Source organism: Trichomonas vaginalis, chromosome I (genome assembly GCF_026262505.1).
Source record: "Trichomonas vaginalis G3 chromosome I, whole genome shotgun sequence".
NCBI lineage: Eukaryota > Parabasalia > Trichomonadida > Trichomonadidae > Trichomonas > Trichomonas vaginalis.
This window is the reverse complement of record NC_067203.1, coordinates 13402922-13429528: the sequence shown is the minus strand read 5'-3', so window position 1 is coordinate 13429528 and position 26607 is coordinate 13402922. Positions and strand designations below refer to the sequence as shown.

At 35.7% G+C, this 26607-nt stretch overlaps 10 protein-coding genes, 1 non-coding gene and 2 pseudogenes across 13 annotated transcripts, besides 1 other annotated feature; 8 read left to right on the top strand and 5 right to left on the bottom strand.

The window, feature by feature from the left end:
* Positions 1–17: 17 nt before the first annotated feature.
* TVAGG3_0980210 (armadillo (ARM) repeat-containing protein family) lies at positions 18–1649 on the top strand (the record flags this gene model as incomplete). Its single annotated transcript, XM_001313824.1, has 1 exon — positions 18–1424. One exon carries the CDS (start codon positions 18–20, stop codon positions 1422–1424), a length of 1407 nt encoding a protein of 468 aa, XP_001313825.1.
* A 169-nt stretch (positions 1650–1818) lies between these two features.
* Positions 1819–3054, bottom strand: TVAGG3_0980200 (auxin efflux carrier component 1B-related family; the record flags this gene model as incomplete). Its single annotated transcript, XM_001313825.1, has 1 exon — positions 1864–3054. One exon carries the CDS (start codon positions 3052–3054, stop codon positions 1864–1866), a length of 1191 nt encoding a protein of 396 aa, XP_001313826.1.
* A 1638-nt stretch (positions 3055–4692) lies between these two features.
* On the bottom strand, positions 4693–4884 carry TVAGG3_0980190 (Ankyrin repeat family; the record flags this gene model as incomplete). The annotated part of the gene is made up of 1 exon (XM_001313826.1): positions 4693–4884. One exon carries the CDS (start codon positions 4882–4884, stop codon positions 4693–4695), a length of 192 nt encoding a protein of 63 aa, XP_001313827.1.
* Positions 4885–5558: 674 nt separating this feature from the next.
* On the top strand, positions 5559–7134 carry TVAGG3_0980180 (protein-related family; the record flags this gene model as incomplete). The annotated part of the gene is made up of 1 exon (XM_001313827.1): positions 5573–7117. The coding sequence occupies one exon, from the start codon at positions 5573–5575 to the stop codon at positions 7115–7117; it is 1545 nt and encodes a 514-aa protein (XP_001313828.1).
* Positions 7135–7530: 396 nt separating this feature from the next.
* Positions 7531–8207, top strand: TVAGG3_0980170 (SYS1-like protein family; the record flags this gene model as incomplete). The annotated part of the gene is made up of 1 exon (XM_001313828.2): positions 7681–8040. One exon carries the CDS (start codon positions 7681–7683, stop codon positions 8038–8040), a length of 360 nt encoding a protein of 119 aa, XP_001313829.1.
* A 163-nt stretch (positions 8208–8370) lies between these two features.
* Positions 8371–8826, bottom strand: TVAGG3_0980160 (calcium-binding protein family; the record flags this gene model as incomplete). Its single annotated transcript, XM_001313829.1, has 1 exon — positions 8371–8826. The coding sequence occupies one exon, from the start codon at positions 8824–8826 to the stop codon at positions 8371–8373; it is 456 nt and encodes a 151-aa protein (XP_001313830.1).
* Positions 8827–9045: 219 nt separating this feature from the next.
* TVAGG3_0980150 (cell division) lies at positions 9046–10091 on the bottom strand (the record flags this gene model as incomplete). Its single annotated transcript, XM_001313830.1, has 1 exon — positions 9080–10078. The coding sequence occupies one exon, from the start codon at positions 10076–10078 to the stop codon at positions 9080–9082; it is 999 nt and encodes a 332-aa protein (XP_001313831.1).
* A 401-nt stretch (positions 10092–10492) lies between these two features.
* Positions 10493–10542, top strand: TVAGG3_0980140. The gene has a single exon. It is a non-coding gene; the product is annotated as a tRNA-Pro (tRNA).
* A 284-nt stretch (positions 10543–10826) lies between these two features.
* TVAGG3_0980130 (zinc finger protein 423-like protein family) lies at positions 10827–12974 on the top strand (the record flags this gene model as incomplete). Its single annotated transcript, XM_001312694.2, has 1 exon — positions 10827–12974. One exon carries the CDS (start codon positions 10827–10829, stop codon positions 12972–12974), a length of 2148 nt encoding a protein of 715 aa, XP_001312695.2.
* A 92-nt stretch (positions 12975–13066) lies between these two features.
* On the top strand, positions 13067–16189 carry TVAGG3_0980120 (ribonuclease H protein family; the record flags this gene model as incomplete). The annotated part of the gene is made up of 1 exon (XM_051253934.1): positions 13067–16189. One exon carries the CDS (start codon positions 13067–13069, stop codon positions 16187–16189), a length of 3123 nt encoding a protein of 1040 aa, XP_051079508.1.
* Positions 16190–19906: 3717 nt separating this feature from the next.
* Positions 19907–26607: part of a mobile genetic element that runs on past the window's edge.
* TVAGG3_0980110 lies at positions 24895–25585 on the top strand (annotated as a pseudogene). Its single transcript has one exon. A coding segment is annotated over exon 1 (691 nt).
* On the top strand, positions 25623–26042 carry TVAGG3_0980100 (protein of unknown function, DUF4108 family; the record flags this gene model as incomplete). Its single annotated transcript, XM_051253933.1, has 1 exon — positions 25623–26042. One exon carries the CDS (start codon positions 25623–25625, stop codon positions 26040–26042), a length of 420 nt encoding a protein of 139 aa, XP_051079507.1.
* On the bottom strand, positions 26059–26509 carry TVAGG3_0980090 (annotated as a pseudogene). Its single transcript has one exon. A coding segment is annotated over exon 1 (451 nt).

Sequence of the window (26607 nt, the reverse complement as noted above, 5' to 3'; positions counted from 1 at the left end):
TATTTTTCATTTTTCTTATGAATGAAACTTTAAAGAAAGATATCAAAAAGCAAGATCAATCAGAAACTCATTTCCTATTTATCCCACGAAATCTAACAGTCAAATTTGATATGAATGCCCTATTATTGCTAGATTTTGAAATACCAGAACAATTTGAAGAAATTAAAAGTCGTTTGGAGCAATTGAATGTATTAATAAACTATTCGCAATCAAATAACCTTGACGATATTACAGAATTACCTCGCGAATTCTTTGTTTTACTTCAAATTTTAATAGATTATCCCGAAACAATTAAGTTTTTCAATCCAAAATCCACTTTTAGTTTTGCAATACAGATAATTAACACACTTGTTACTTCATTTTTGAAAAAGCATGCATATTTACTCGAAAATTTTGCTGAATTCGATATTATCACGAAACTAGTGACCAAAGTGCCGAAGATTAGCGTCACTGACTTACTTACTGCTATTTTTGCCATCAATCCGCAATATTTAATAAAAATCAGCCCAGAATGTGGTCCTTATCTTCTAGAAGCACAGCAGCAATGTTTATACAATGATGAATGGGCTTCTTCAATTATCAATGTATATTCGTTCTTCTTTAGAGTTGAAGCGATTCCAGCAGAAGATTTACCGAATATTTTGACATTTGTATTCAACAAAGCCATCAAAGGACTTTCTTGCGCATTCAAGCTATTAAGTTATCTTCAAAACGAAGAATATGTCCAATATTTAGTTCAAAATGGAATAGTTTTTAAATTAATTAGAATGTTTACGCTTTTCGATCCAAGGATGGATTCTGGTGTTCAATCATATATTTTTGATGTTCTTTTTAATGTTTGTGCCTCTCCTTTTTTCGGATATCTTTTAGAGGAACAAATAATTGATGATGAGAAAAATAACACGATTATTTACTATCTTTGTTCATGGAATAGATCATACCATAAAAGAATCAACGGATTAGAAATTTTTGACAAAAGTTGCAAAATTTTATGTCAACTTTTAGAAACAGAAGGATTCGACTGGGATATACTACTTAGATCAGAATTAGCACAATATCTACCGGTTTTTATGAGCGAAGTAACAACTCCCGAGTTCATAACAAATACTTTCCATTTAATTTATATTCTGTTCAATAATGATGCTTCCACACAATATTCACAGCAGTTTGATATATCAAATTTGTTTGAAACAATATATTCATCAACAAATTTAGAAATTATTAAAAATCTGCTTAGATTTGTTATTGCTGTTAATGACAGGCATGCAAATAACACTGTAACTGATGAATTTTGGGAATTAATGCAGAACTTAACTCATGATGAGCTATTTTTATCTTCTCTTGATGAATTCATTGATAACTCTGATGATGAGTTGAAGGGATTGACTTATCAAGTTAATAATATCATTAATGATGAAGAATAATGTTTTAATTCATTAATTTTTTTGTTTTATTCCTACATAGATTGTTTTGGAAATAAATATTATAGATGTAATTGATCATGTTAATTTACATAACATAACCTATATTTATCTGATAAAAATTAATTTCTCATAACTTTACGAGTCATTGTAAATATATATCTTTTGTAGGATTTTGCGTTATTTTCATAAGTATTATTTGTTATTTTCTTACATAATTCTCTAACGATTGAAAATTAGTATTCAAATCATCCTTATTCAAGAATAACATATAGTTAATAAAAGGTATAGTGTATTTATGACTTGAATCTCGTATTTTTAGGCATTTTGCAAATAAATATCTTTAAATCTTGTCAAAAATAAATGTTAATATAATTAAAATACAATAGGGGGCATTGTTGTCATATAAAATGATAGTTTATTGATATAAAGTTCTCTATAATTAAACAAGATTAGTTTTAATAATAATTGCACCCCAAATGAATGACATTGGGAGCCAAAGGAGCATTGTCCAAGCATATATTGCTTTGGGTTTCTCCATAGCTTCAGAATCTCCCATTGCAAGGTGAGATCTGTTATTTGGTGGACTGATTGACATCATAACCATTCCTTTAGCAACCAAAGAATCAATGTTGAGACCTCTGCAAAGTCCGGCCATGATCAATGGACAGAAAATATATCTTTCGAATATTGAAAGTAATATACCTGGAGTCCAAACATTTAGCTTTGTATTTGCAACTTGTACACCAAGTATGAAGAGAATGGCTGGAAATGTTGGAGCTCTCAATGACTTGGCAAGCTCATTGATGTAATCAGGCATTGTTCCCTTAACTGTAGCTGAATATATAAGGCCAACAACGATAAGAACTGTTCTTGAATTGCAAAATGCCCATAAAACTGTCCATCCGAAAGAAAGTGGCTTTTCTTCATCAGAAGAATCGTTCGATTCCATACTCTTGATTTTGAGGTCACCTGTAGGATTACCTGATTCATCAACTTCTTCGTTGTGATCGTCGTTCTCTTCGTGGACTTGTTCGGATGAATTTGAACTTGTTGAGCCTTCGACTTCGATTTTGACATCAGTGTTATCTTCTAGATCTTCAATGTCATCCACTTCTTGTTCTTGGTCGTCTTCTTGATCTTTACTCAATTTGAGGTCCATACTTCCTGGTCTAACGTAAAATGTAAGTATTTTAAGGATCGGGAAGAAAATAAACTCATCTAGAAATCCATACATGATTGATACATACTGATATTTTGTTGCTCCTATTTCATCTAAAATATGATAAGCGAATACATCCCATTGGCTAAATCCATAGGAAGTGATTGATTTGAAATACTTTTCCGCAAAAGATATGTTCTTTCCAAAAATAGAATAAATGAAAACAGCAAAATGTATGAAAAATTGAACAACAACGACAGGAACAAGTTCCTTCCAGTTAGTCCAATTAAGTTTGGTATTAGCTATCATGTAAAAATAATAAGCTGGCAAAAAACAAGCATCAACCACGTATTGAACAAACTTCATATCATTCGGATCAAACATCTTAGCCTTCACAAAGATAAAGCCAGCTAAAGAGCATGTCCAAATGCCGAGTAATGTTTGATATAAGTCACCAAAGTTCAAACCCATTTTTCAATAATAAAAGTGACATCTAGATTAAATAGAAAAATGGCCAGATTTATTAAAGAATCCTATGACATCAGACGAAACGTTATATGCAGTTTTTCATAAAATTTTCTGAAAAAACGATTATCAAAAAAATTTGTGATTATAATGGATATCACGCATACAAATATAATAATTAATTAGTATTTTTGACGACCATGAAATTTCAGAACAAAGAGGTTAAAGAGGTTAAATTTGATAATTAATTTGATTGAGTTTTGAAATTTTTGAAAACATTTTAAATTGATTGTTATAATAGATTTTGTTAAAATTGTTAAAATTATTTAAATTATTTAAATTTCTCAACTTAGGCGCTCCAAAACAGAAAATCAAACAGAAATAATGAAAGAATTGATGTATGTTTATGCACGACAAAATAACGAAACTGAACATCAATTGTGTAAAAAAATGGGCGCGGTTCAATTTTAACGACATTTTTTAACGCGATACGAGCGTAAGTCCATAGAATGTGTTTTGAGGGAAACTATAAAAATCCAAAATAGAGGTAAGTGCGCCATTATTACCTGCGAAGTTACATGGAATAAATCGAAGAGTAAGTACAAGATGATCTTGCATCTTTCCAAGTAAATGAAATTTATTAAAATTAAGATGATAATATTCATTTATAGTATGTGTATGATGTTTTTTCAAAATTTCTTCAAATAAAATGCAATGATAATTTTTGAATAATTTTTTTCTTGTGTATATTTCATTTTTTATTAGTGAAAATATCATTACATCAATAAGGAAAGCACAATCCAAATTCATATTAGTTAAATTAATATACGACCAAAAGTGCTTACTCTTAAACAACCGTCGGATTTCCGGGTGAAATCGTGACACACTTTCGTCTTTCGTAGGCAGTGGTGGTTGTTACAAAAGGTAACTTCGAATGTAGCGTGAAATCTGCAAAAAAAATTCTGAAATTTGAATGGAGAACACAAAAATTGAATAGTTTACGTCAAAAAAAAGAGAAAAATGAAGCCAATGTGTCTCGAACCTAGGACTTAGAGCAGCAATCCCATTGTTTATCCCATTACACTAGATGCGTCTCTCACCTCAGTGAATGAGATCAACTATAGCAACTTGTGGAAAAGTGACAAATAGCAACTTTGACCCTCTCTCTGCATTTTATTTGAAGAAATTTTGAAAAAACATCATACACATACTATAAATGAATATTATCATCTTAATTTTAATAAATTTCATTTACTTGGAAAGATGCAAGATCATCTTGTACTTACTCTTCGATTTATTCCATGTAACTTCGCAGGTAATAATGGCGCACTTACCTCTATTTTGGATTTTTATAGTTTCCCTCAAAACACATTCTATGGACTTACGCTCGTATCGCGTTAAAAAATGTCGTTAAAATTGCCCACACGCCAAAAAAATGATTAGATGCATTGAATGAAACTCTTTGCTGTTTAAGATATTAATGCACCACAATTCCATAATTTATAGGGTAAGGCCAAGCTATAAATGTTATTGCGTTATTGTTTGAATGTTTCATGAATTTTCAATTGCTCATATAAAAAGCTGGATTTGCCCATTAGGAAAGAAACTATCAACCGATAATGATCTTGAATATATGAACCTGGTTCAAGATAGAACATCAGAATTTTTTGGAAACATAATTTCATTTCTTTGATAAAATGTTGAATAATGAAGTGTAGTTTTGCCATCTTTATCTTTTTGATTGGCATTTGCACTATGTGAAATAAGTAGTTCGACTATTCCTTTACTATTGTTAAGTTCCGTAATTTGAAGAGCGGCTCTCCAAAAAAAACTCATTTTTCATTGATATTTTCACCATGCTAAACCACTTCATTAGGTGCTGTTTTTCCATTTTTAACTATTTCATTGAAATTTTCACCATACGAAAGGAAACTTAGGCAAAGGGGTGAAATGTCGAACATTGATGGATAAATAAAGCATTTGTACAAATAAATAGTTTGAGAAAAATGTTATCAGGAATCATTTATAAATCGATCTCTATATTGTATTCATTTATCAAGAATGTAACAAAATCAATGCCTACGAAGTTAATGCTATTTCATTTATTTGGTGTACGAAACTTTTTTCAAACATTCACTCATAATCTCTGTATTAAGGCCCAAAAATGAAAATTTGAGACAGAAATGAGTTATTTCTGAACATGATTTCTTATGGAAAACGGTGCAATACTTATATAGCAATGTATTATAAGAGACAAAATTATTTCATCAAATTCCAATTCTTCAACTGTAGAGACAGGTCCCTTGTGTGCGTCGGCTCATTTAGATGTAATTGACCTATCATTTGTTTTTGCCTTCTGATGAATTACAAAAAAGAATTACAGCTTAAATCAATTTTACTTCACTTTGCATGGTAATGTTTATTCATAACATGTAATTCTTACGGTTTCGATTTTATATTTATTCTCTGAAATTTTGAATAGGAAGACGTTAGTAGAGATTTAGGTTTTACACTTGGAATCAACATGTCTGCTAGTGCTAATAGAACCAAAGAAGATGGTATTGAATCACGAAGAGACTTAGAAGTTGATAATTCATCAAGCGGATCGATGAAACTTCACGATCTAAGTCCATTGAGCAAATCTAAAAAAGGTAGCACGACAAATAGCACCAAAGATTTATCAAAAACGCCAAATACTGAATTAAAATTAAACGAAGAAGAAGAATATGAAGAGGATGACGAAGATAATGAAGTAGAAATTTCACAAAGTTATACTGAAACTACAGAAAATTCATTCAATCAATTCGATTTTACAAACCCATCATCAATTTTGAAATTTAAATATCGATCTATCTCGGCAACTTTAATTAGAGCAATAAATCTTTTCAGAAACTCACATAAGCTTGGAAATATCGGAGAAAGTCCTCTTTTAAGTAAACTTGCTATGAAACACTCTTTAGCAATGGCAAAAGGTGAGACAAAATTTTCTGCGGCGCCCGTTAGAAGCGAAGTTTTAAGTCAGCCTTTCGCAAACTTTTACGCTCATGTTACCAAAAGTGATTCACCCAATCACGCTTTTCTCGATGTTGCCAATGAATGGGCAACTGATCCAAACTTGTCAAAAGCACTTCTTTCCAAGATCAATGTTGTTGGAGTCGGAATGGCATCTAACAAGAAGATATCCTTCTTTACAGTTATCTGCGCAGTCAAGTCATATATTGGAAATTCTCAATTAGTTGGAGATGAACTCAGAAGTGTATTACTTGGAAATCGCTGCATTCAATTAGTCAACAAAATAAGAAAAGATTTCGACTTACAAACATATTTGTACGATGATTATCTTTCAATGCACGCTTACAAGTTCTGTCAGGCTGATCACACCAAGATTACTCAAAAATTCATGTCTTCTCGTTTCAATGATGTATCCAATATTCATGTAGATTTTGGACAGGTTGATTTTGAAAAAGCAAATCCAAAATCAATCGTTGAAGAATGGATGCATCAGACGCAGCATCCGATTGCAATTCTTGGTGAGTTCAATCGTATTGGAATTGGCTTCTGTCTCAAGAAGAATAAGCTTTGTTCTGTGAGAATTGTAACTCGTTCACTACACGCTTCTTTAATTGATGGTAGCGAAGTTCTTGTTGATAACCATATACTTGCCAAGCATGTTGCAGAAGAAATGAATGATTTCCGCGAGCAACACTCTTTGGCTAGATTAAATTTAGATGACGATCTCTTCAAATTTGCTCAGATACACTCTGAATATATAGCAAATGGATCTGAAGGTACAAATCCAATAGAAGATGATTTTTACCAAAATATTATTGAACCTCGCTACAAATTAAGTGATATAAGTCATACAACATGCCGTGAAATGTCTAGAGCCCCAAAGGAGGTTATGAAGAAATGGAGAAATAATACTGATTGCGTATCTGTTGTTTTAAACCTTGTTGATGATATTGGTGTAGGCCTTTGTTTCGATGAGGACTATGTTTGCCATGTTACTGTGATTATCGCAGATAAAGGTGGCGAAAAAGAGGTTGTTAATAAGATTGTCAGCTTATAAATTTCATTAAATGTTTCCTATATTTTATTGTTTTGTTATAAAAAGAAATTTTTCTATATCTTATTGACTATGTTTATTCAAATATTTTATGCTTTCATCTTCTAAGATATTTTTTCCCTAATTTCATAATATCATCGGGATATAAATATATTGATTTCTTAATGGTATCACAATACCTTAGCATTTTGATTGATGTATTTTCTTCACTCTGTGTTTAACTCAATTATGAACTAATCAAATTTGCAAAATCAAGATAATGAAGACTCTTTTGCAAGAACGCATAAGCAATTAATTCTTGTTCTCAAGGTAAAAATATATGATAGCAAAGACGACAAGTTGATATTATCAATGGAAATATTCCGGAAAATAAAAAATTTTCATGTCAGTTTTGTCACTTTTAAATAATCGTTCTGTTCAAAAATATGTTTCGCCCTCGTACACCGTTTGATCCTTTACACATTTCTATTCAAATACTTGCATTTCAGTCAGTATTTTATGCTTCGCAGGCATTCACTATATTATTTTTCGATTTTTTCAATGATATACCATTTACCATTCAACAAATGTTTAATCCGAATATATTCTCATTTAGAACAGGATTAGGGCGTATTTCAATTCTATCACAAATGGCTTCATCTCTTTGTGCTGGCATTGTTTTCGCCTTTGTCGAACAAAGGCACAGAAAAGCTCTTGACTACATGTCAACCCTTTATGGTGTTCATATTGTACTATCAGGTATCTGTTGTGGTATTCCCACTAAATTTGTATGGTGGATAATTACATTTTTAGGATGGGCAGCTGCCACAATGAGCGCAGAATTTATCTCATTACGCATTGAATCACGTGCTATTAGTATTCAAGATGATGCAGACACTTTATTTGTCAGAGATGATACCAAAAAGTCTTCAGGATACCAAATTTAATTGTAATACACAGTCTTATTCAAAAATAGAAATTCGTTCTTTTCGAAAATTTATTTTCAAATTTTAGTTTTGCACGTTCACTTAAATTACTATTAATTCCTCACGTAATGATCCACAAATTGTCCTTATAAGTTGTGTAACTACTTTGCATCATATTTCTATCTATTTCATGTTATTTTTTATAAAGATATTATTCATGATTAAAAAAAACTCTTTCTCTTATTGAATTTTTTGCATAAGCTCATATCTTATAAACCAATTTTCTGAATTGGTAATGAAAAAAGAAAATTATAAAGTATAAAATGGTTTTTTTAACATATAGTGCCTATCCTAATTTGGACGCATGAGACGTATCATTTCAGCATAATCAATCATATGGCTTCCATCCTTATCGAGTTGAGAAATCAATTCTTGAATAAGAGGCTGTGAAACCGGATGCTTCAGGCTGGTTAAAATTTGCTGAATTGTAGCTGTTGGGAGCTTGCCTTGTTTCTTTTTATCGAATATTTTGAATGCATTGATAAGCTCTTCTTGGGTATCTGCAGCACGCAAGAAATAATAAATGCAAATTGTAAATTCGACAATATCGATTGGATTATCAGTACCAATTTCTTCAATCATTTCTTGGATTTCTTCATCTGTTGGACGGATTCCTACCATCTTAAGGGCTTTTGGAAGATCTTCTGGTTTAAGAATTCCATTGTTTTGTCTGGAGTAGTGGTTAAATGCCTTTTTGAACGATTTGAGTTGATTGTTTGTCAAGCAAGCGCAAACTTCTTCACTCATTATTGAAAAATTTTTTTCATAAACGGATTCCATTTTATAAAAAGGAAAACTAGCCTGGCCCAATTAATCAACAATCATTAATACGCTTATTTTATTAGAAAAATATTTTCTCCTTCCCAAATTTCTTTTGGAAGCTTTTTATTATCATTTTTGAAACTTATCTTTGATGAGGACATGTTAAAAATAAGTCTGCAGATTAAATAATATTAATAAATCTTTAATAGAAGCAAAAAAGATAATATAATAAACGAAATTATGGGAAATGAGAAGGAATATGAACACGAGCAACACCCATAAACAAGTCAGAGCCATACTTACGGCGCATGAAGCGAGTTTCTTCACGGTCTTCTTCTGTGAGCATCTCGCGAATACACTTCGCAGAAGCATCCATATCTTCAAGAGTATACTGAGTATAGCCAGAGAATGTATTGGACCACAATGTAACACCTCTTAAGTAATGAGTGAACATAACAGCAATAGATGCCATCATTGATGGTTTCATTCCAAAGAACTGGCTCTGTGTCTGCATGATTTCGAGGATATAACGAGCAAGGAGAAGGTCTTCCTTTGTTTCATCCTGGATCTGCATGAAATGTGTTAAGAAGAAAAGTGGTGTTGCGAATGTTGTATTGAAGCCTATTGTGTTAATAACTTGAATTTCAGCAGCAAACAATTCTCTCTGTGTAAAAGCACGCTCACTGAGCTTAATAAGATCTGTTGATTGGGAAGGATAAATATCTTCAATCTTAGAAGCAATTAAGAAAGCAGCACAGCCATAAACTTTAAGTTTTGACTTCGGAATTGACTCCTTTGATAAGAAGCGATCGAAAATTCCGATGAATCTGTAAAATGTGTTAGTAGTCAAGCCAAGCTTATAATGAAAACGGCAGAGAGCATCAATAAGAAGATTACGATCCTTGAGGGTAATTTCTTGTTGATTGAAAACGAGTGGTTCCTCTGTTAGCTCACGCTGACGCATTGTTCTGTAAATGAAATGTTCATATTCAGCAACATCCATCGGATCAAGAGGATCACCAATAGAAACCGGCTTGAAGTGGAACTCAGGAGCTGGTTTGGCAACTGGTTCTGGCGCTGCTTGAACGGATGGTGTTGGATGATGAATTAAAGATTTGCGTGCTGAAGCTATTGGTTGAATCTTTGTATTAGATACTCTGCTTAATGCAACGCGTTGGTGTGTAACTTGATCCATGTTTGTTTTGCGTGTAGGTAAGGCGCGAAGGGCCTGAGACATTGAAGAATCTAAACTTAAACGTACGCTTCATCAATAGAATTTTATACAAACAGACAATCTCAAAATTGAGAGCATGGTTTTTGAATTAACATATTAATTGTTATTTCAATCACTATCATATAAGAATTTTAAAAACTGAATTTCAATAAGAAAAATGAAATTTATGACGTTTATTAATTCGGAAAAGTGATTTTTAGACCATTCTATCGGCGCTCCGCGCCGATAGAATTAAGGCACTTTATAGTGTTATAATCAACGAGGTTTTTAAAATATTTTATTAGTATAACTTTTTATGAATCTTTTGATGAAGGTTATTTGACATTTGATCCGAGAATTTGATCCTTCAAGATCCATATTAGTAATAATAATTTGAAGATTTGATTAAGGATTAAAATCCTTATAAATCATTAAGAAGGGTGAGTAGTCTAGTGGTATGATTCCTGTTTTGGGTACAGGAGGTCCCGAGAAGCTTCCACTGCAATCGTACGTGTACTGTGGCAACACAGCTATAACAGACAGTTTCACGCCAACCGCGAAAACGATTTTGAAGCCTGAGGAACAAAATTTAGATATCGTTTTGAAAAATATTGCAGCGTTGAATCCAGAAAATTACTCCGACTTAATCAGGAGCCTATCGAAGATGGAGTTCAGATTAGATTACCCGAAAGAAATAGAGAATTACTGGATTTCGGAAAAATTATTTAGCCAATCCATCGCATCATTGCCCATCAGTTTGTTAGTCGCATCCATGTTCTCACCTGAAGACCGTGACTTGAGTACAGAACCGTTCCACTGTAACGCTGATGGCTGTAATTTCCATTGTGACAATTGTGAAAGAATGGTTGAACACATCAGAGAGCACCATAACACTGACCCCATGATCAATACATTTGAAACAACAGAAGACACATTTAGAAGAATAACGGCCATCAAAATAGACAAGACAGGCATCGAAGAACTTAACCCTCTAAAATACAGATGCTTGTATTGCGACGAGTTATTCACCGAAGCAGAAGATCATGCCATCCATATGATTTCACATCTCACAGAAAAATTATCACCAGATATATCTTTCTTTTTCAACGACATTTTACGCCTTTACAAAACTATCGACAAACCAACAGTACAAAATTTATTTCCAGAAACACAAGTCGCAATTTTTGACACACTTGAAGAAACAAACAGATTCAGACTTATCGTAGGAAGAGAAGCCATAGAAACAATTGAAGAAGCATTCCCTCCAAGTCCACCAGGAACAGATCGGAAACCATCCATAATCATCACAGACACCTGTCAACTCAGGTTTGTACCATGCATGGATGAACCACCAAAAGGAGATCTCGGAATTCTGACTCTACTTTTAAGAGATTTCAGCGCACACAATATCCCGATTAAATCACTGAACAATAAGGAACTAATTGCTGATAAAGACATCGATTACAGCCCAGATTTTGTCGAAGGAGCTCTAGCCAACGCAGAAGAACATGATACAACGAACAGCCAGAACAACAATGGAAGATACATTAACTCAGCCGAAAAACTTACAGAATTTTTAATACAATGTGAAGACTACTTAACGAACATCAAAACACTTGAAGACTTAGAACGTTTCTACACAACGATTAAAGACTACAGAGTCAACAAAGAGGTTATCGCCGAAGATACACCAATCTTTGTATATTTCCTAGTAGAAGAAGGGAAATTACCAAAACCAGGTCTTAGATGCCCACTTGAATCATACGAAGGACACGAAGACAAGGCATTCGAATCACTGAGAAAACTTTGCGACCACTTCAAAGGAGAAATCGCGAAAACGAGCTTTGACCCAAAGGTTCACACCATAGACATCTGGGTTGAATTTTTGGCCCAAGCCTATGGCACAGGCACGTTTGTCTACAAAGATGAAAACGGAAACATCGACCTTGATACGCACGTATTCAAATGCCCTTATGCAGACTGCTCATACACGAACAACGACAGATCAAAACTCATGGACCACATGAAAACGAAGAAACACGCCAAGAACGTATACATCGAGAGATACGGCTTCTTTTGGGGTATTGTCATAGAAGGAGTCAACCGACCAAAAGGAATCGTCTACCCGACACTCAAAGACATCAAAGAACACGCTTGTCGCAAATGTCCAGAAGCAGGATGCAACACATATGTAACAGAATTGAGCGACATCAAAGAACATCTAAAGAAGAAACATAAGTCTACAACAGCAGGAGTAGACGGAGAAATCGCGCACACTGATGCTACATACTGCTGGATTACCAAAGAAGAACTCGACGCATTACATGCCGAGAGAGCAAGAGAAAGAGCAGAGCAAGTAGACAACACTCCAGTACAACAGATAATTAATGCTGACAACAATGAAGAGAACAACGAGAACCAAGAAGACAACGGAAACAACGAAGAAGCAGATGCCCTCGACCCGCCAAATAACACAACAGAGACAGAAGATGAAGCGGTTCATGCCGTCATCATCAATCCACCAGCAACAGAAGAGGAAGAGGTAGCCATCATCGCCGAGGCAAGAAGAAACATTCCAGAACTCCAACAAGCAGAAGAGAGAGGCTGCGTTACACCGAAAATGACATCACTCGTCCGATTAAAACTATTGAAAGGAGGAGGAGAACTTTTCAACAAGAAACTCACTCCATTAGCCACAAGATACGCAGCTACAGGAAATACAGAAGCAGACAAAATCAAGGTAGATTACTTGACACTAAAATGCAATGCCGCCTTGAGAGAAATGATCTACACCAATAACCACAGCGAACCAAAGTTTATGACAGCAGAAAATGGAGAAGACACAGGAGAAGACACAGCACCACCGCCAAGGATATCGGAAGACACAAGGATCGCATTCAAAAAGCAGCCAATGAAATAAAAGGAACTCTCATCAAAGTAGTCAAACACATAAGTCACGCGAGATGCCTCAAAGACAGCACGAGAGACGATGAACACAATAAATTCGTCGAAATGATTGCAAAAATCAAAAACGATCTCAGAGATAACAAATTCGAACAATATAACATTGAAGAAATATTTCAAGGACCGATCTCCGACCAGAGTATTCTCAACATCGTCAACATGGAGGACAACAACGAATTCATCAAGAAAATGGATTACATTAACCGAATTCTCGGAACACCACAGGATGCATCACCATATGCAAGGAAGAAGTTACAAGCATGTTTCGCCGATAACCCAACAAAGACTCTCAGAAACATAATCTTAGCCGACAAAGTTCCACAACAATCATTGAAGCCAAGCGAATACCTTGATTACTACGGACCTCAATGGGCAAACGAAGCTGAAGGCTACGAAAACTTCCTGCATCATGACTACGCGTTACCGGAGAGATATGGCCAAGCTTTCGCAAACGACTTCCTCGACTTCATGACAAATGAATCGAAGATCATCGAAGTAATCCGCAACAAGAATCATTTATCGGCACACGGCCTCGATGGAATTCCGAACTCAGTTTACATGCTATTCCCAGTCAGCGCCGCAAAATTCCTCAGTATATTATTCAGATCAATCATCATATCAGGTCACATCCCAGACTGCTGGAAGCTCTCCAAGACAGTGATGCTTTTTAAGAAGGACGACCCATCGTTAGCAAAGAACTGGAGACCAATCGGCATCACGTCATGCACTTACAGAATCTTCATGACTTTAGTCAACAAAGCGTTACAGATGATCCCAATGTTCCACGCAATGCAAAAAGGTTTCGTTCGCGGAGCAACACTGAGTGAGCACATTGCAGTCGCGAACGAAGTCCTTTGCCAATCAACCAGAACACAGTCTGAAATGTTCCAAACAGCAATCGATTTCACGAACGCTTTCGGCACAGTTCCTCATCAATTGATCTTTGATTCTCTCGAAGCGAAGAAAGTTCCCGATTCGATCATCAATCTGCTCAAGGACCTCTACAAAGGAGCAAGAACGGCTATCTATACAAGACATGCACACTCCGAGATAGTTCCGGTTCGCAGAGGTGTCATCCAAGGCTGTCCACTCAGTCCAATCCTCTTCAACTGCTGCTTAGATCCTTTATTATATGCAGTCCAGAGGAGACACTTTGAGGACGGTTACAGATTCCAAGACAAAGCAGGACAGTATTCAATTGCCATTCAAGCTTACGCTGACGACGTTCTAGTCATCTCTCCAACACATGAAGGAATGCAAAGAATCTTAAACACAGTAGATGAATTCCAGAAAATTGCGAAACTCAAAGTTGCACCACAGAAATGCGTCACACTTGCCAAAACATCCACTGCAATCCAACCTTTCCGCATTGGTCCAGACGAAATCCCAATCAAGACGAGCATGGACAACATCACATATCTTGGAATACCAATCTCTGGAACAAAGACATCAAGATTTGCAGCTGCAACTGGCATTCTGGAAAAGGTCAAAGCACAGATCAGAGTCGTCTTCGCGTCACATCTCGCTCTCTCTCAGAAGATTATCGCTCTCAGAGTCTTCATCTTGCCACAACTTGACTTTTACATGTTCCACAACGTATTCAGAGTCAATGACTTGAAAGCGACAGATCAGATGATCCGAGGCCTGATCGACAAAGAAGCGCCGACGTCAAACATTCCGGTTTCATTTTTCTACATGCCGAAGAACAAAGGCGGCTTTGGACTCGTTAAATTGGAACTTCGCCAGCCTCAGCTCGTTCTCACTAAATTTGCGAGGTTATGGTTAAGTCAACAAGCAGAAACCAAAGCCTTCTTTCACACAATGGCTCAAGAAGAGAAGTCATTCCGCAAGGTCGTCGAAGACCAAGAAAATGGTTTCTTAGGCATCAAGATGGAAAACGGCAAAATTGTCCAGAAGAACGAAAGATCCAAACGCACAAATTGTTTCATCACACAGGCGGCTAAAGCAGCAGACAAACTGGAAGTCAGATTCAAAGAATGGGACAAAGGAGGCATACAAGTCAGAGGTGTAGGAGAAAATGCAACAGACTGGTACCGCTCGAAACACATCGGCCAAATCTCACCCTTAATCGGTCGCGTCATCCAACAGAGGCAGTACGAGGAGTTCAAGAAAGACGAAACACACTCACACACTTTCTGCGAACCAGCAGCGCTAGCGGAGTCACACGACATCATGAAGAGACCACAAGCTGTTCCAAACAACCTCTACTCAGCGGCTATTGCTCTCCGTACAAACACAGCTCCAACCCCAGCAAACATGCACTTCCACAACCCAGAAGTTTTGGCTAATTGTCCATTGTGCGGATGCCAATCCTGCACTCTCTTCCACACATTGAACATGTGCAGAAACCGTTTCAGTCTATACAAATGGCGCCACAATATCATATGCGATGACATTTACCAATTCATTCACGATCACTATCCAGGAGTAACCATCAAATGCTCGGCGAGAATTACAAGTGACGGCTACCAAACAACAGGCCCAGAGCTCGACGACACAGTTAAAGATCTCCTCCCAGACCTTGTTGTCTACGATGAAGCGAACAAGATGATCAAGATCATTGAAGTCACATGCCCTTACGGCACGGACAACAATGTTGGCAACTCTCTTGACGCGGCATACGACAAAAAGGTTAACAAGTATAAGAGCCTTGCTGAACAAACAGAGAGATTATTTAACTGGACCACGACGCTCTCAATTATCGTAGTCTCATCACTAGGAGTCATCCCTCTCCGTACAAAACTCGACGCATTGAGAATCTCACCTGCAGATCACATACAGCTACTCAAGAGACTTTCGATGCACGCGATAGCTGCGAGTGCTTGCATTGTTTTTGAAAAAGTGCCAGAATTCTTCGGTATGCGCTGCCGTCCCCTCCCAGGACTAGTCACAGCTCCCAATGCAGCGATCCCACCAAACAACAATGAAAACAATAACGACACAGATCATGGTCAGGAGAACCAACAGGCAACCTCTGAAGAGCAACCAACCAACAATGGAAATGCTCAAGAAGACAATGGCCAAGGCGAACAAATAAATAATTCAACCGAACAAACTATCTCTGTTGATCAAATCATCGAAGAAGATGCTGAGAACAACGCGATAGAACAAGCCTTAGACCAACCCGATGAGGACGAATTCCTTAACTAAGAAGAGATAAGACGAGTGAGAAGAACAGAAGCATAGTAGGATTGGCAGAGCTTAAGCGATGTCACTCGGTACGAAACGTGTACCAAACACCGGATTCCGTGCTAGGAATCACAAGCCAAAATAAAAGAGACACCACGAAAATTACTCACCCTCCCTCAAACAGATAATAATATTAACCTCCCATCCATCAGTCCGTATGGTCTGATAACAGACTAGCACCACATCCATGATACACTCATTGGAGTGAAAACCACCAACAACAAATCCACCTAGACCAAATCCTGCCCCACCTCCACCCAAGTAGCTCGCTTCGCTCGCTCACCTAAAACTTTGCTCGCTCGCTTCGCTCGCTCGTCTTAACCCTTTCCGAATAAACACTTACAATTCCCGGCTCGCCCCATTTTTTCTTTTTTTTTTTCATTTTTTTTCATCCTTCATCTTCTGTCTCTGTTAAGTTGTTTGGCGGGTCGAGGGCATCTGCTTCTTCGTTGTTTTCTTGGTTCTCGTTGTTCTCTTCATTGTTGTCAGCATTAAAGGTGCACCCGTATGTACGTTTATTTGAGAGGAGGAGGATTACCCTCTCAATTTTGAGGGATTCGTTAGTTTATTTTCTCAATGAATATGCAATAAAATTTGATTTTTACCTTATCAATATACTTCATATAATATACACATGTTCATGTAAAAACTTTTTTCCAAAATCCTCAGGAATTAAGGGATTTTTGAATTTTAAGAATTTTTTTCGAATTTTTTCAAAAAAAAAATATTTTCAGAACAGCCTTAACGGCTAAGATTTAGGAACAATGTTAAGTATCAAAAAGAAAGGAGGTCTGATATAGACAACATATATCGTTGAAGGTTGAAAAAATCTCTAATATTTGAGCCCAAAATTTCAAATTTTAATTTTTTGAAAAAAGAGGCCACCCGTATGTACGTTTATTTGAGAGGAGGAGGATTATATTTTTGAAAGTGTGAAACATTATGAATATGTTAATTATATAATAATATGTATTATTAAAAAAAAAAAAAAAAAAAAAAAGGTAGTGGGGCTTCCAGGCGCGTTGCGCCCTCTAGCCCTGAAGATGTTTAGTATAAATGAAGTTTATATTCGGAGGGCTTCCAGGCGCGTTGCGCCCTCTAGCCCATAAGAAATTTTGCCCAAGACCCAAGAGGAGGACCGAACCCCAGCCGACCAGCCAGTGACTTTTTTGTAGAGCGCTCAAAATAGTATAACTTTGTCCGGACAAGTAAGGGTCTATCGTCGCTACAGGAAAAGTTACAGGCGTTCCAAGGAAGTATACTTTGAGAAGCCTTTCCCCCCTTATAGAATGAGATAGGACGGTTATTTTACAAAACTGACAACACTTTGACCGAGTAGTTTTTTGTGCTGAACAAATAGTGTCATATAAACATCTGTCAAAAACCGCTTTTTAACTTCACTTAAAATGCCACGTAAGCTACGTAAGAATATACGTAAGAGGAAGAGAGCATTGAAACATCCAATAGTAAAACTGACACCACAACAACAGTTGCAACAACAAATGCTGAATGACCCCACTATGTTGCAACAAATGTCAAGCAACCCTATGCTCTTAAACCGAGTTCTTGGTGCACAGAGTGGAGGTTTAAGAGCGGCACTTTTAGCGAAAATGGCAGGCTATGGTGGAGCTGCAGACGGAACAGCCTATAACCCTCAAAGTCAAATGAATTTGAGTTCACTCAAAAATCAAATATCAGATGTCAAAAAGTCAAACATAGACATACAGAAACAAATAAGTGAAAACGAAAAGAAACTAGAATATGACAGACACACAAAGAAACTCAATGAGTTAAACGTAGAGAAAAAGAAGAAAGAAGAACAACTGAAAAACTAAGTACAGAGGAATATGCGAAAAAAGTGTCAGAAAAAGCAGCAGAAGTAGCAAAAATGGAACAAGATGTTGTAAATTTGAAAAACCATACTACTCAATATAAAGTACTGAAAGATGAAGAGATAAAACAAAAAGCCATGAAGACATATATGGATAGCGATGAGTATAAAAAAGAAGTTGAAGCAAATGTAAAGGCAGAAAAACTTTTACAGTTGCAAAACCAAACCGTACAGTATGAAAACTTAGCACAAGAAAGTAAAAATAACGACGCAGCCATGCAAAAGGCAATGAAAAGCGCAGAATATATAAAAGCTAACAATGACTGGTTAGATGCCCAAGCCAACGCTAAAGCAGCCCAGCTTATAGGGTCAATAAGGACAAAAATACAAGCGGATGAAGACAGTTCAAATGAAGCTTTAACAAATGCTGACTTTAAGAACGCCTTCGAAGCTCTTCATAGTAAGGTGAAACTAGTGAACGACTTCTCATCTGGAAAGAAACTGAAGTCTGAAGGTTTCGACAAAGAGTTAAGAGAAGTAGCACAAAATATGACGAAAATAACAGATGCAGCAACGAGACAGGCAGTTCAAAGTGCCTATGACGCCGTTAGAGCAACTGTTGTGGAAAGTCAAGAAAAAGAGTTACAACAGACCAAAACAGACCTAGTAAATGCTTTCTTAAAAACGAAAAGTCAGGTAGGACATTATGCTGCAGATGGAACATATGTGCCAGCTGGTGGAACTTATATACCACCAAAACCCTCCAAGAGAAGCACCTGCACCAGGACTACCTAACACATTTACATCGTCACATGGACACAGACACAGGCATGCACCAAAACCAACACAACAACCAACAGTTCAAAATCCAGCACCACAACCAACAGTTCAAAACACTGCACAGCAACCAACAGTTCAAAACCCTGCACAAAACCAACCGTGCACCAAACCAACCAAAACAGAGCAAGGACATAAAAGAAGTAGAGAACAAGGAAACCAAGATTTCTTAAAAATGGGTTAAAGAAGACTATGGTTACCCAGATACTCCTTGACTTTAGTGACAGATATAAAGAAGCTATTAGAAAGTTCAAAGGAAGGAAATACTGACCCGAACCTATTTAGCTTTATGGTTCAGCACCAAATGGGATATAATTTCAAACCTGGAAAATACAAGCTCGCTAAGGGATATGATTTAATAGCATATCATCCAAATGACATGACTGAATTTACTCCGAGATATTTGGTGTCAGAGCTAAATGACAATTCAACTCTCTTCATGAAACGCGTAAAAAATAGAGAACGGAACGAAAGAAGAAAGGTTTATGAGTCCGGATGACTTAGATAGGGAACTTGTTAAAAACGGTCTCGGAATATATGAAATGCCAGCAGATGAGGTACAAGAAACTCCACAGGAAGAAGTTCAGATACAACCAGACATGGAAGAAATAGTTCAGCAACAACAAGCTAGAAGAGCCTGAAGGAAACGAACAAGTCCCTCCTTTGGAAACTAACTTCACAGAACTAGATGAAGATTTGGAACAGCCGAAAAAATCTTGACCCTCAACAAGAGTATGAGGTGAATATGGAATCTTTCCAAGAGTTTAAGAAAAATTCGGCTGACAGAGTAGAAGAATATCGAAAAAATGTTTGCCGACATACAAAAGACTCCAACACAGATGAAAATATTCAGCATAGAATGGAAGTACTGAAAGAAAATGTACACAAATACAAACAACCCTTTTTACTTACGAGCATATAACGTTCAATCTTTGGATGAACTCGGTGAAAATAAAAGGTTAAATTTCAACAAAACATATAGAAATGAAACATTGTTTAAAGTTCATTCAGAACCTAACCCAATATGGAAACAAACCTACTTTTGTTTCTGCAGACTATGGAACTACAATGAGATGGGGTCATAAAGCTAACCCGGATAGGTGGTTCATAAACTTACAACCACAATTCCAAGAAGTTGTAGACGCAATGGAAGTGAATGGTGAACCAGATTTAGCTGGTATTTTCAGCGCGGCTTTAATGCCATTGAAAGATATGAAAGATGCAGATATTTTGAACCAGTATGAAATGAACATGGCTGATGGAAATATAACACCTGACGTTCTAGAACATTTATCTCAAAGAACTACACAGAACCATAGAGATGGTATATTTGGTGAAGAGTTTAGAAAGAAAGTTAGGGAGACAGAAGGAAGAGAACCTATTGTACATGACCTTGCAAACGAAAGTTTACAAAATGTCATAAAAACTTACTTTGCAGACAATGAACCGAGAAGGGATGAATATTTAAGAAAACTCAAATGGACAGTACCAAATGAAATGTTAGTATTGAAAAACATGTTCCTTGACAAAATAAAACCAACTACAGAAATAAATGACGCAAGACTGAAACATTGGGTAAAAGCTTTCCCATTCACAAAAGATATTGTTGGTAACATGGAAAGAAAACAGAATGGCTACAAAAAACATATATTGGAAACAAGTTATTCCATATGGACAAGCTATATTTGAAGAGCTTGAACCGGAAACTCAGGAAAGAGTCATGCAAACAATACGCGAAGACTCAAATACAAACTATGACAAAATCTTTCTAGGATATAGGTTACCTGAGATGGGCGACCAGAGCCCAAAGGCAAAAAGGACATGGGAAATTTACAACATACTAGGTGAACATGAGGCAAAGATGCAACAACTTAAAGCAGAGGGCAAGTTACCAAAGAAGAAGAGAAGAGTAGAACAAAGTGAAAGTAGTGAAGAAGTAACTTCATCTAGTGAAAGTAGTGGCAATGAAGGAAAAAGAAGAGTTAAAAACTCAGCCAGGAAGAAAGTAAAGCTTGGTCCACGTGGGTTCTATTATGACAAATAAATCCAACTATTCTATATTTTTACCCATATGAAATGTACGCCGCTCAGAATATAACGCCAACAGTTTTGGATGCCATGAATGGAAATGTTTCCGAATGGTATAACGAATGCGACAATGCCATTAGAAGGTCAGAAATAGTTCCTGGAACTTACGAATATACAACTGCTGTTTCTTATGGAAATGTAGGTGAGTTTGGAGAAGGTTCTTCAACAACAGTAGATATTGCTTGCGACAGGTTTCATATAATTTCTATTGACAACTCATTCTTATACGTGGAACAAGACATTGAAATAAAACCTTCTGCCACTTGAGAGGTAAGAAAGGTTGCAATGGAATTTTCTATGTCGGATACCAATATGCTCCAGAAGTTTTCATGGGATATAAGATATATTCTAACTCTGACTTAGTTCAAACAGTAACATGGGCAAACTATGAATGGTTCGCTTTAAGAAACTCAGTACAACCACAAGCTAGAGAACAAACAGACCAGTATGCAACTATTGAGAAAATAAGAAGACTTGACCCTAACGTTCCAGGAGTTTATGTTAACCTTTCTGGTTCAGATGGAAATGCTGTCACTAAAGTAAAACTGAAACTTAGAGTTCCTTTGTCATCTTTCCTCATCTTCAGGTTTTTAAGATACTTGCCAAACTGGGCAGGAAAAATTTCTATTGAACTTACTCCAAGCAAAAATAACTTAGTCATTGCACCAACACAAGACCCATTCACTCTTACAGACGTAAAGGGAGCAAATCAAACGTCATTCGCCGAATTTTGCAAAGACAAAGTTGACTTAGACTTTGGTTTCTCAAACCTCAACACTGAAGTAAAGTATTATTTCAATGCTGCTGGAACTGCTTGGGACCCAGTTAGGTTTACATGCGAACAGTTTGAATGCAAGAGAATAGAAAGCAGACTTGCAGTCTATATGTTGGACCCAGATATTTCAAATGCTTTAGCTGCCAAATATATTGCAGTTCCACTTATGTTCCCTATACACCAAATATCTGTCAAAGACTTTGCAGGTGAAGTTGGAAACCAAAATCCAGGAACCGCAGGTGCAAGAACAGATATTGCTTTAACAACTGCAATGAAACACGCAGATACTATGTTTGTACTGTTCAGACGAACTATAAATGACTATTCTTGTTTCTACAACCCCGGTATTAAATATCATATAAACATAGATGGCAAATATTATCCAAGAGAAGAATATTCTACAGTTGAGGATATGAGGTCATACAACTTGACATTAGATGCTATGAACTTTAACAACAACTTCACAACAACCATTAACCCTGAAATGCAAAGTTCTATTATGCCATATGTGAAAGTATGGACCCATACAGGAAGTCAAAAAACTCAATATACAAATGGAGACCGTTCAAACTTTTGGCTTGGCATTCCATTTGCTGACTCAGAAGACTTTATGGGTGGTATTTCAACTGTTGGTACTGTACAAATACAATATACTGGTGACAGAGACGGTCCATATGAACTGAGAGCAAAGAAGTTTACAAAACCAATAGCACTTTTCACGGAAGATGCTCTTTTGAAGATTCGTTCGATGAAAACCTGCTGGGGCTCCTCAGATTGCATAACGACAGCTTCCATCGAGCAGATTTTGGCAGCAGGTCAGTAAGTTGTTCTTGAACTGAACTTCTCTCCGTCAAATATTGACAGTACGCCAGTTTTGACAAAAATTGTATTATAAACTTACCTTTAGAAATATCTGTAAGTTTTGTTGTTATTATATTTTGTCTGCTTCAAGAACTTTCACCATTTCAGTTATACCAACTTTCTTTGCTTTATGAAAATATTTTGGTTCAGCAAAGACTGCTATTCTATAACATTTTCCATTGTTTGTGTAAAGAACTATTCTGTCAATGTATTTGTATTGTTTGTGTGTGTAAACTTTGTTTTGCTTCAATTCAAAGAGATATCCGAATACGTCCATATTTTTATTCGAAGTAAAATGTCATTTCCGAAAAATAGAAGCGTAAGTGTTTCAAAAGGTTTAATGGCGGTGGCAGATGTGAAGTTAAATTCACCAACTCAAACAAACAGTCAAAGTGTTATTGTCAATGTCAAAGAAAGAGATGTTGAAGTGGGGAAACCATACGAAGACGAAGATGGTATAACAATTGTTCCTGTAAAAGAACAACCAACATACCCTGAAGTTAGCAGAGACTTAAGTTCTGTTGCAGATATTCGAAACGACTACCAACAACTGAAAGACAAACTTCAAACTCAGGAGAAGATTTGTCAAGCTTTAGGTATAATGTTAAACTTGGTCGAACACAACCCTGTAAAAGTGAACTCATATGTCATCGCACCTCATGAAGTTTTGAAAGAACTATTGAAACTTTTGACAGAGGCAGACGATATAAACATCAAAGAAATAGAACCCGACGTTAGTTTGCTGTGGTGTTTCATATAATGTCATTGACAAGATATACGTTATGAAAGGAGGTGAAACGTTGAACTTAAATATAGTTTCCCAGACGTTATAAAAATATTTGACGACCACAACATTTCATTTAAAATTTATTTGCTAAGTAAAATGGCAGAAGACATAGTGGTTTATACTATTACGACTAAAAACCCTGAGTCATATAATTCTATAACAACAAACTTACAAAGTCCTCAAGGACGATATTGTAAACTAACTTTAAACACAATGACGACTAAAGCCTGTTTTGCTCTTTTGACACCAGAAGATTTTATTGTTGTGAATGGTAAAAAATACTCCTTTGAAGATACTTACTCAGATATACCACCAACAGGTTTGTTGACTTATTTAATACTTTAAGGACGAGTGTAACATGTGCTGCAACTAGAGCAGGTTTCATTATGTTTGGATGTCCGACTGAGTTTACTATAAACAATATGAGCTATAATACAAAACTTATATCTGGTTTTTACTACCAACAGTTTCCTATAACAGGAAAAGGTGTCATACAAGGAATGTCTATTCCATTGACTTTAAGTACACCTATTTTATATATTGTTTCAAACTTAGGTTCAAAGTGTTATTCGAATGTCGACAGAAACTACTATGACCAAAAGATACTTATGCGTATAAATAACACATTCTCTGCTGGTTTGCCTATTGTTCATTCGAATGCAGAGTTTTCAGCTTTAGTAAACTCAAACACTTTAGCAAACATAAACTTAACCTTAGTTGACGCAAACTTTTGTTCCTGTAAAACTTTTATGTCCTATGTATTTGTCAATGACGGCAGAAAGTTTCGAATTGGAAGATGCAACTGGTGAAAGTATTGTATTACAAGAACAACTTCAACAACAAATAGCTCAAGAAAACAAATAGCTCAAGAACAACAAAATGCAACAAATGCAACAACAAAGTCAAGAATAAAAAAAATATTTTTTTATTTTTATAAAAAATGTACAGAATAGATGTTTTCAGATTTTTATGACTTCCAAGCATTCAGAAATATGTGTTCCATTTAGAGACTATAAACAAAGCAGTCGAGAATTTGAAACGTTTTAGTCATTTATGTCGACTCTGCCCCAGAATGTTATGTTATGAAAGAATGGATGTAGTCTTTAACAAACCAAGAGCGACAATAGTTTCAGAACAAGAATGTAAACAGAAACTTAAGAAAATAAAAGTCGTACAAGTTGGCATGAAGATGTTAGATGCTTGGGATATCTTATTGTCAAAGTTAGAGATTTTTCAGTTCGAGGTATAAAGTTCTATACACCTTCTCCAAACTTCTATTCTATCTTCACTGGATATAAATACGAACAAGTAGAATGGAAAGAAAATGTTATAGAAGCTTGGTTAGACCATGTCAAAGAAATTATATGCAATGGAAACGAAAAGGTTTATGAGTATATCTTATGTTGGTTTGCAAACATCTTACAACATCCAAGTGCTAAGAATGAAACTGCTCTCATTATAATTGGAAAACAAGGAACTGGTAAGAACACGTTCTTTACAGATATTTTGTGCAAACTGTTAGAAGGTTATTCGAACCCGAATATGACAAACTTAGAAAACATCTGCGGTAAATTTAACTCGTCAATAGAGAATATGAAACTTATAGTATGTAACGAACTTCAAAGTATAGATACAACAAAAGTTTTGAACTCAGATGCTTTGAAGAGTCTTATAACAGACAAAGTTGGAGTTGTTGAAAGAAAATATAAAGACCAAAGAGTTTGTGAAAATGTTGTAAATTTCATTATGGTTTCAAACAATGCTGTTCCGATGAAGTTAGAAAGTTCTGACAGAAGATATGTAGTTGTCAGAACGTTAGAAGCTCATATGCAAGATACAGAATATTTTGACGACTTAGCAGAAACTTTGACATCTGACTTTTACAACCACTTGTTCTCATATTTTATGACATTAGATATTTCAAAGTTCAATCCAAGACAAATTCCACATACCGAAGAGAGACAAACATTGTTAGAAGCAAACAAGAGTGTATATGAACTGTTCATAGATGAAACTGACTTTGAGTGTTTAGATGAAAGGTCATTGTACGATTCGTATAAACAATATTGTCAAGAGTATGGTTATATGACAGCGTCTAAACGAACATTCTTGGCAAATGTCAAAAGTCTTTTAGACGTTCAGAATGGTGTATATACAAAGAAAAATTTTTCTGAGTAAATTTTAAAAAAAAATATTTTTTTATCCGATAGAAAAGATGACAAAATTCATCTCAGTAAACAAGTACATGTCAGGACTTAAAGAAGAACTAGACCCATTCACATATTTGAATGTTTACTTCTACCATTTTGAAAAGTCTTCATTCAGCAAAGTTTGGAACATCGAACCAGTTAAGTTTGCTGTTGTGACTAAAAATGGTGCGAAATTTGAAGACTTAGACATAGAAGGTTTGTTAGCAGTCAAAGAAAGTTTTGACAGAAGGTTCTCAAAACTCGAAGAAGGTAAAGCATACAAACTTGTTATACCTTATGAACCAAAGAAAGCAGACGACTATGAATATTATGAGTCTAAAGTTGTAGAAGTTCAAGGTAAATTGGGTAAAAAGATTTTAGAGTCTAAGCCAGTGTTTACTCCTAAAGAGGAAGAGAACATTGACATTGACCCAGAAATGTTCTAAAAATAAAATTTTATTTTTACATGTCATATCTCCCCTTCTCTGGAACTGGTTCAGGTTCTTTCTTCTCTTCTTCTACTTTCTTTTCTTTCTTTTCTCTCTTCTTCTTCTGGTGGAGTTATGTCAAACTTCTCAGAACCATATTTTTGTAAAAGTTCTTTGTCCTTTAATAGCTCTTCTATTCTGTTTTCTATTTCATCTTCAAGAACAGTGCATGTGTCTTCTTTGCATTCTAAGAAGTTTTGTTGGACTTCATCTCTCCAAGAGGCGTCATCTCTGTCAACAAGTCTATCATTGACAAATTTTAAGACTTCTCTGCTTAATGTTTTATGGTTCTTGTCATATTCCCAGAAACAGAACTTTAGAACAAATTCACCTTTCTTGTTTACACTATGTAAGATTTTATGGTCGACAGATGTTTTGCTGTCGAAAAGCTTGTCTCGAATATAGATAGCGAAATCGCTAGACATTTTCTAAAAGATAAAAATTTTAATTTTTCTAAAAATATGTTAGAAAAAAAAGTTTGCTGACATTGACAAGAAATTTGAGAATGTTTTAAATAAGAACA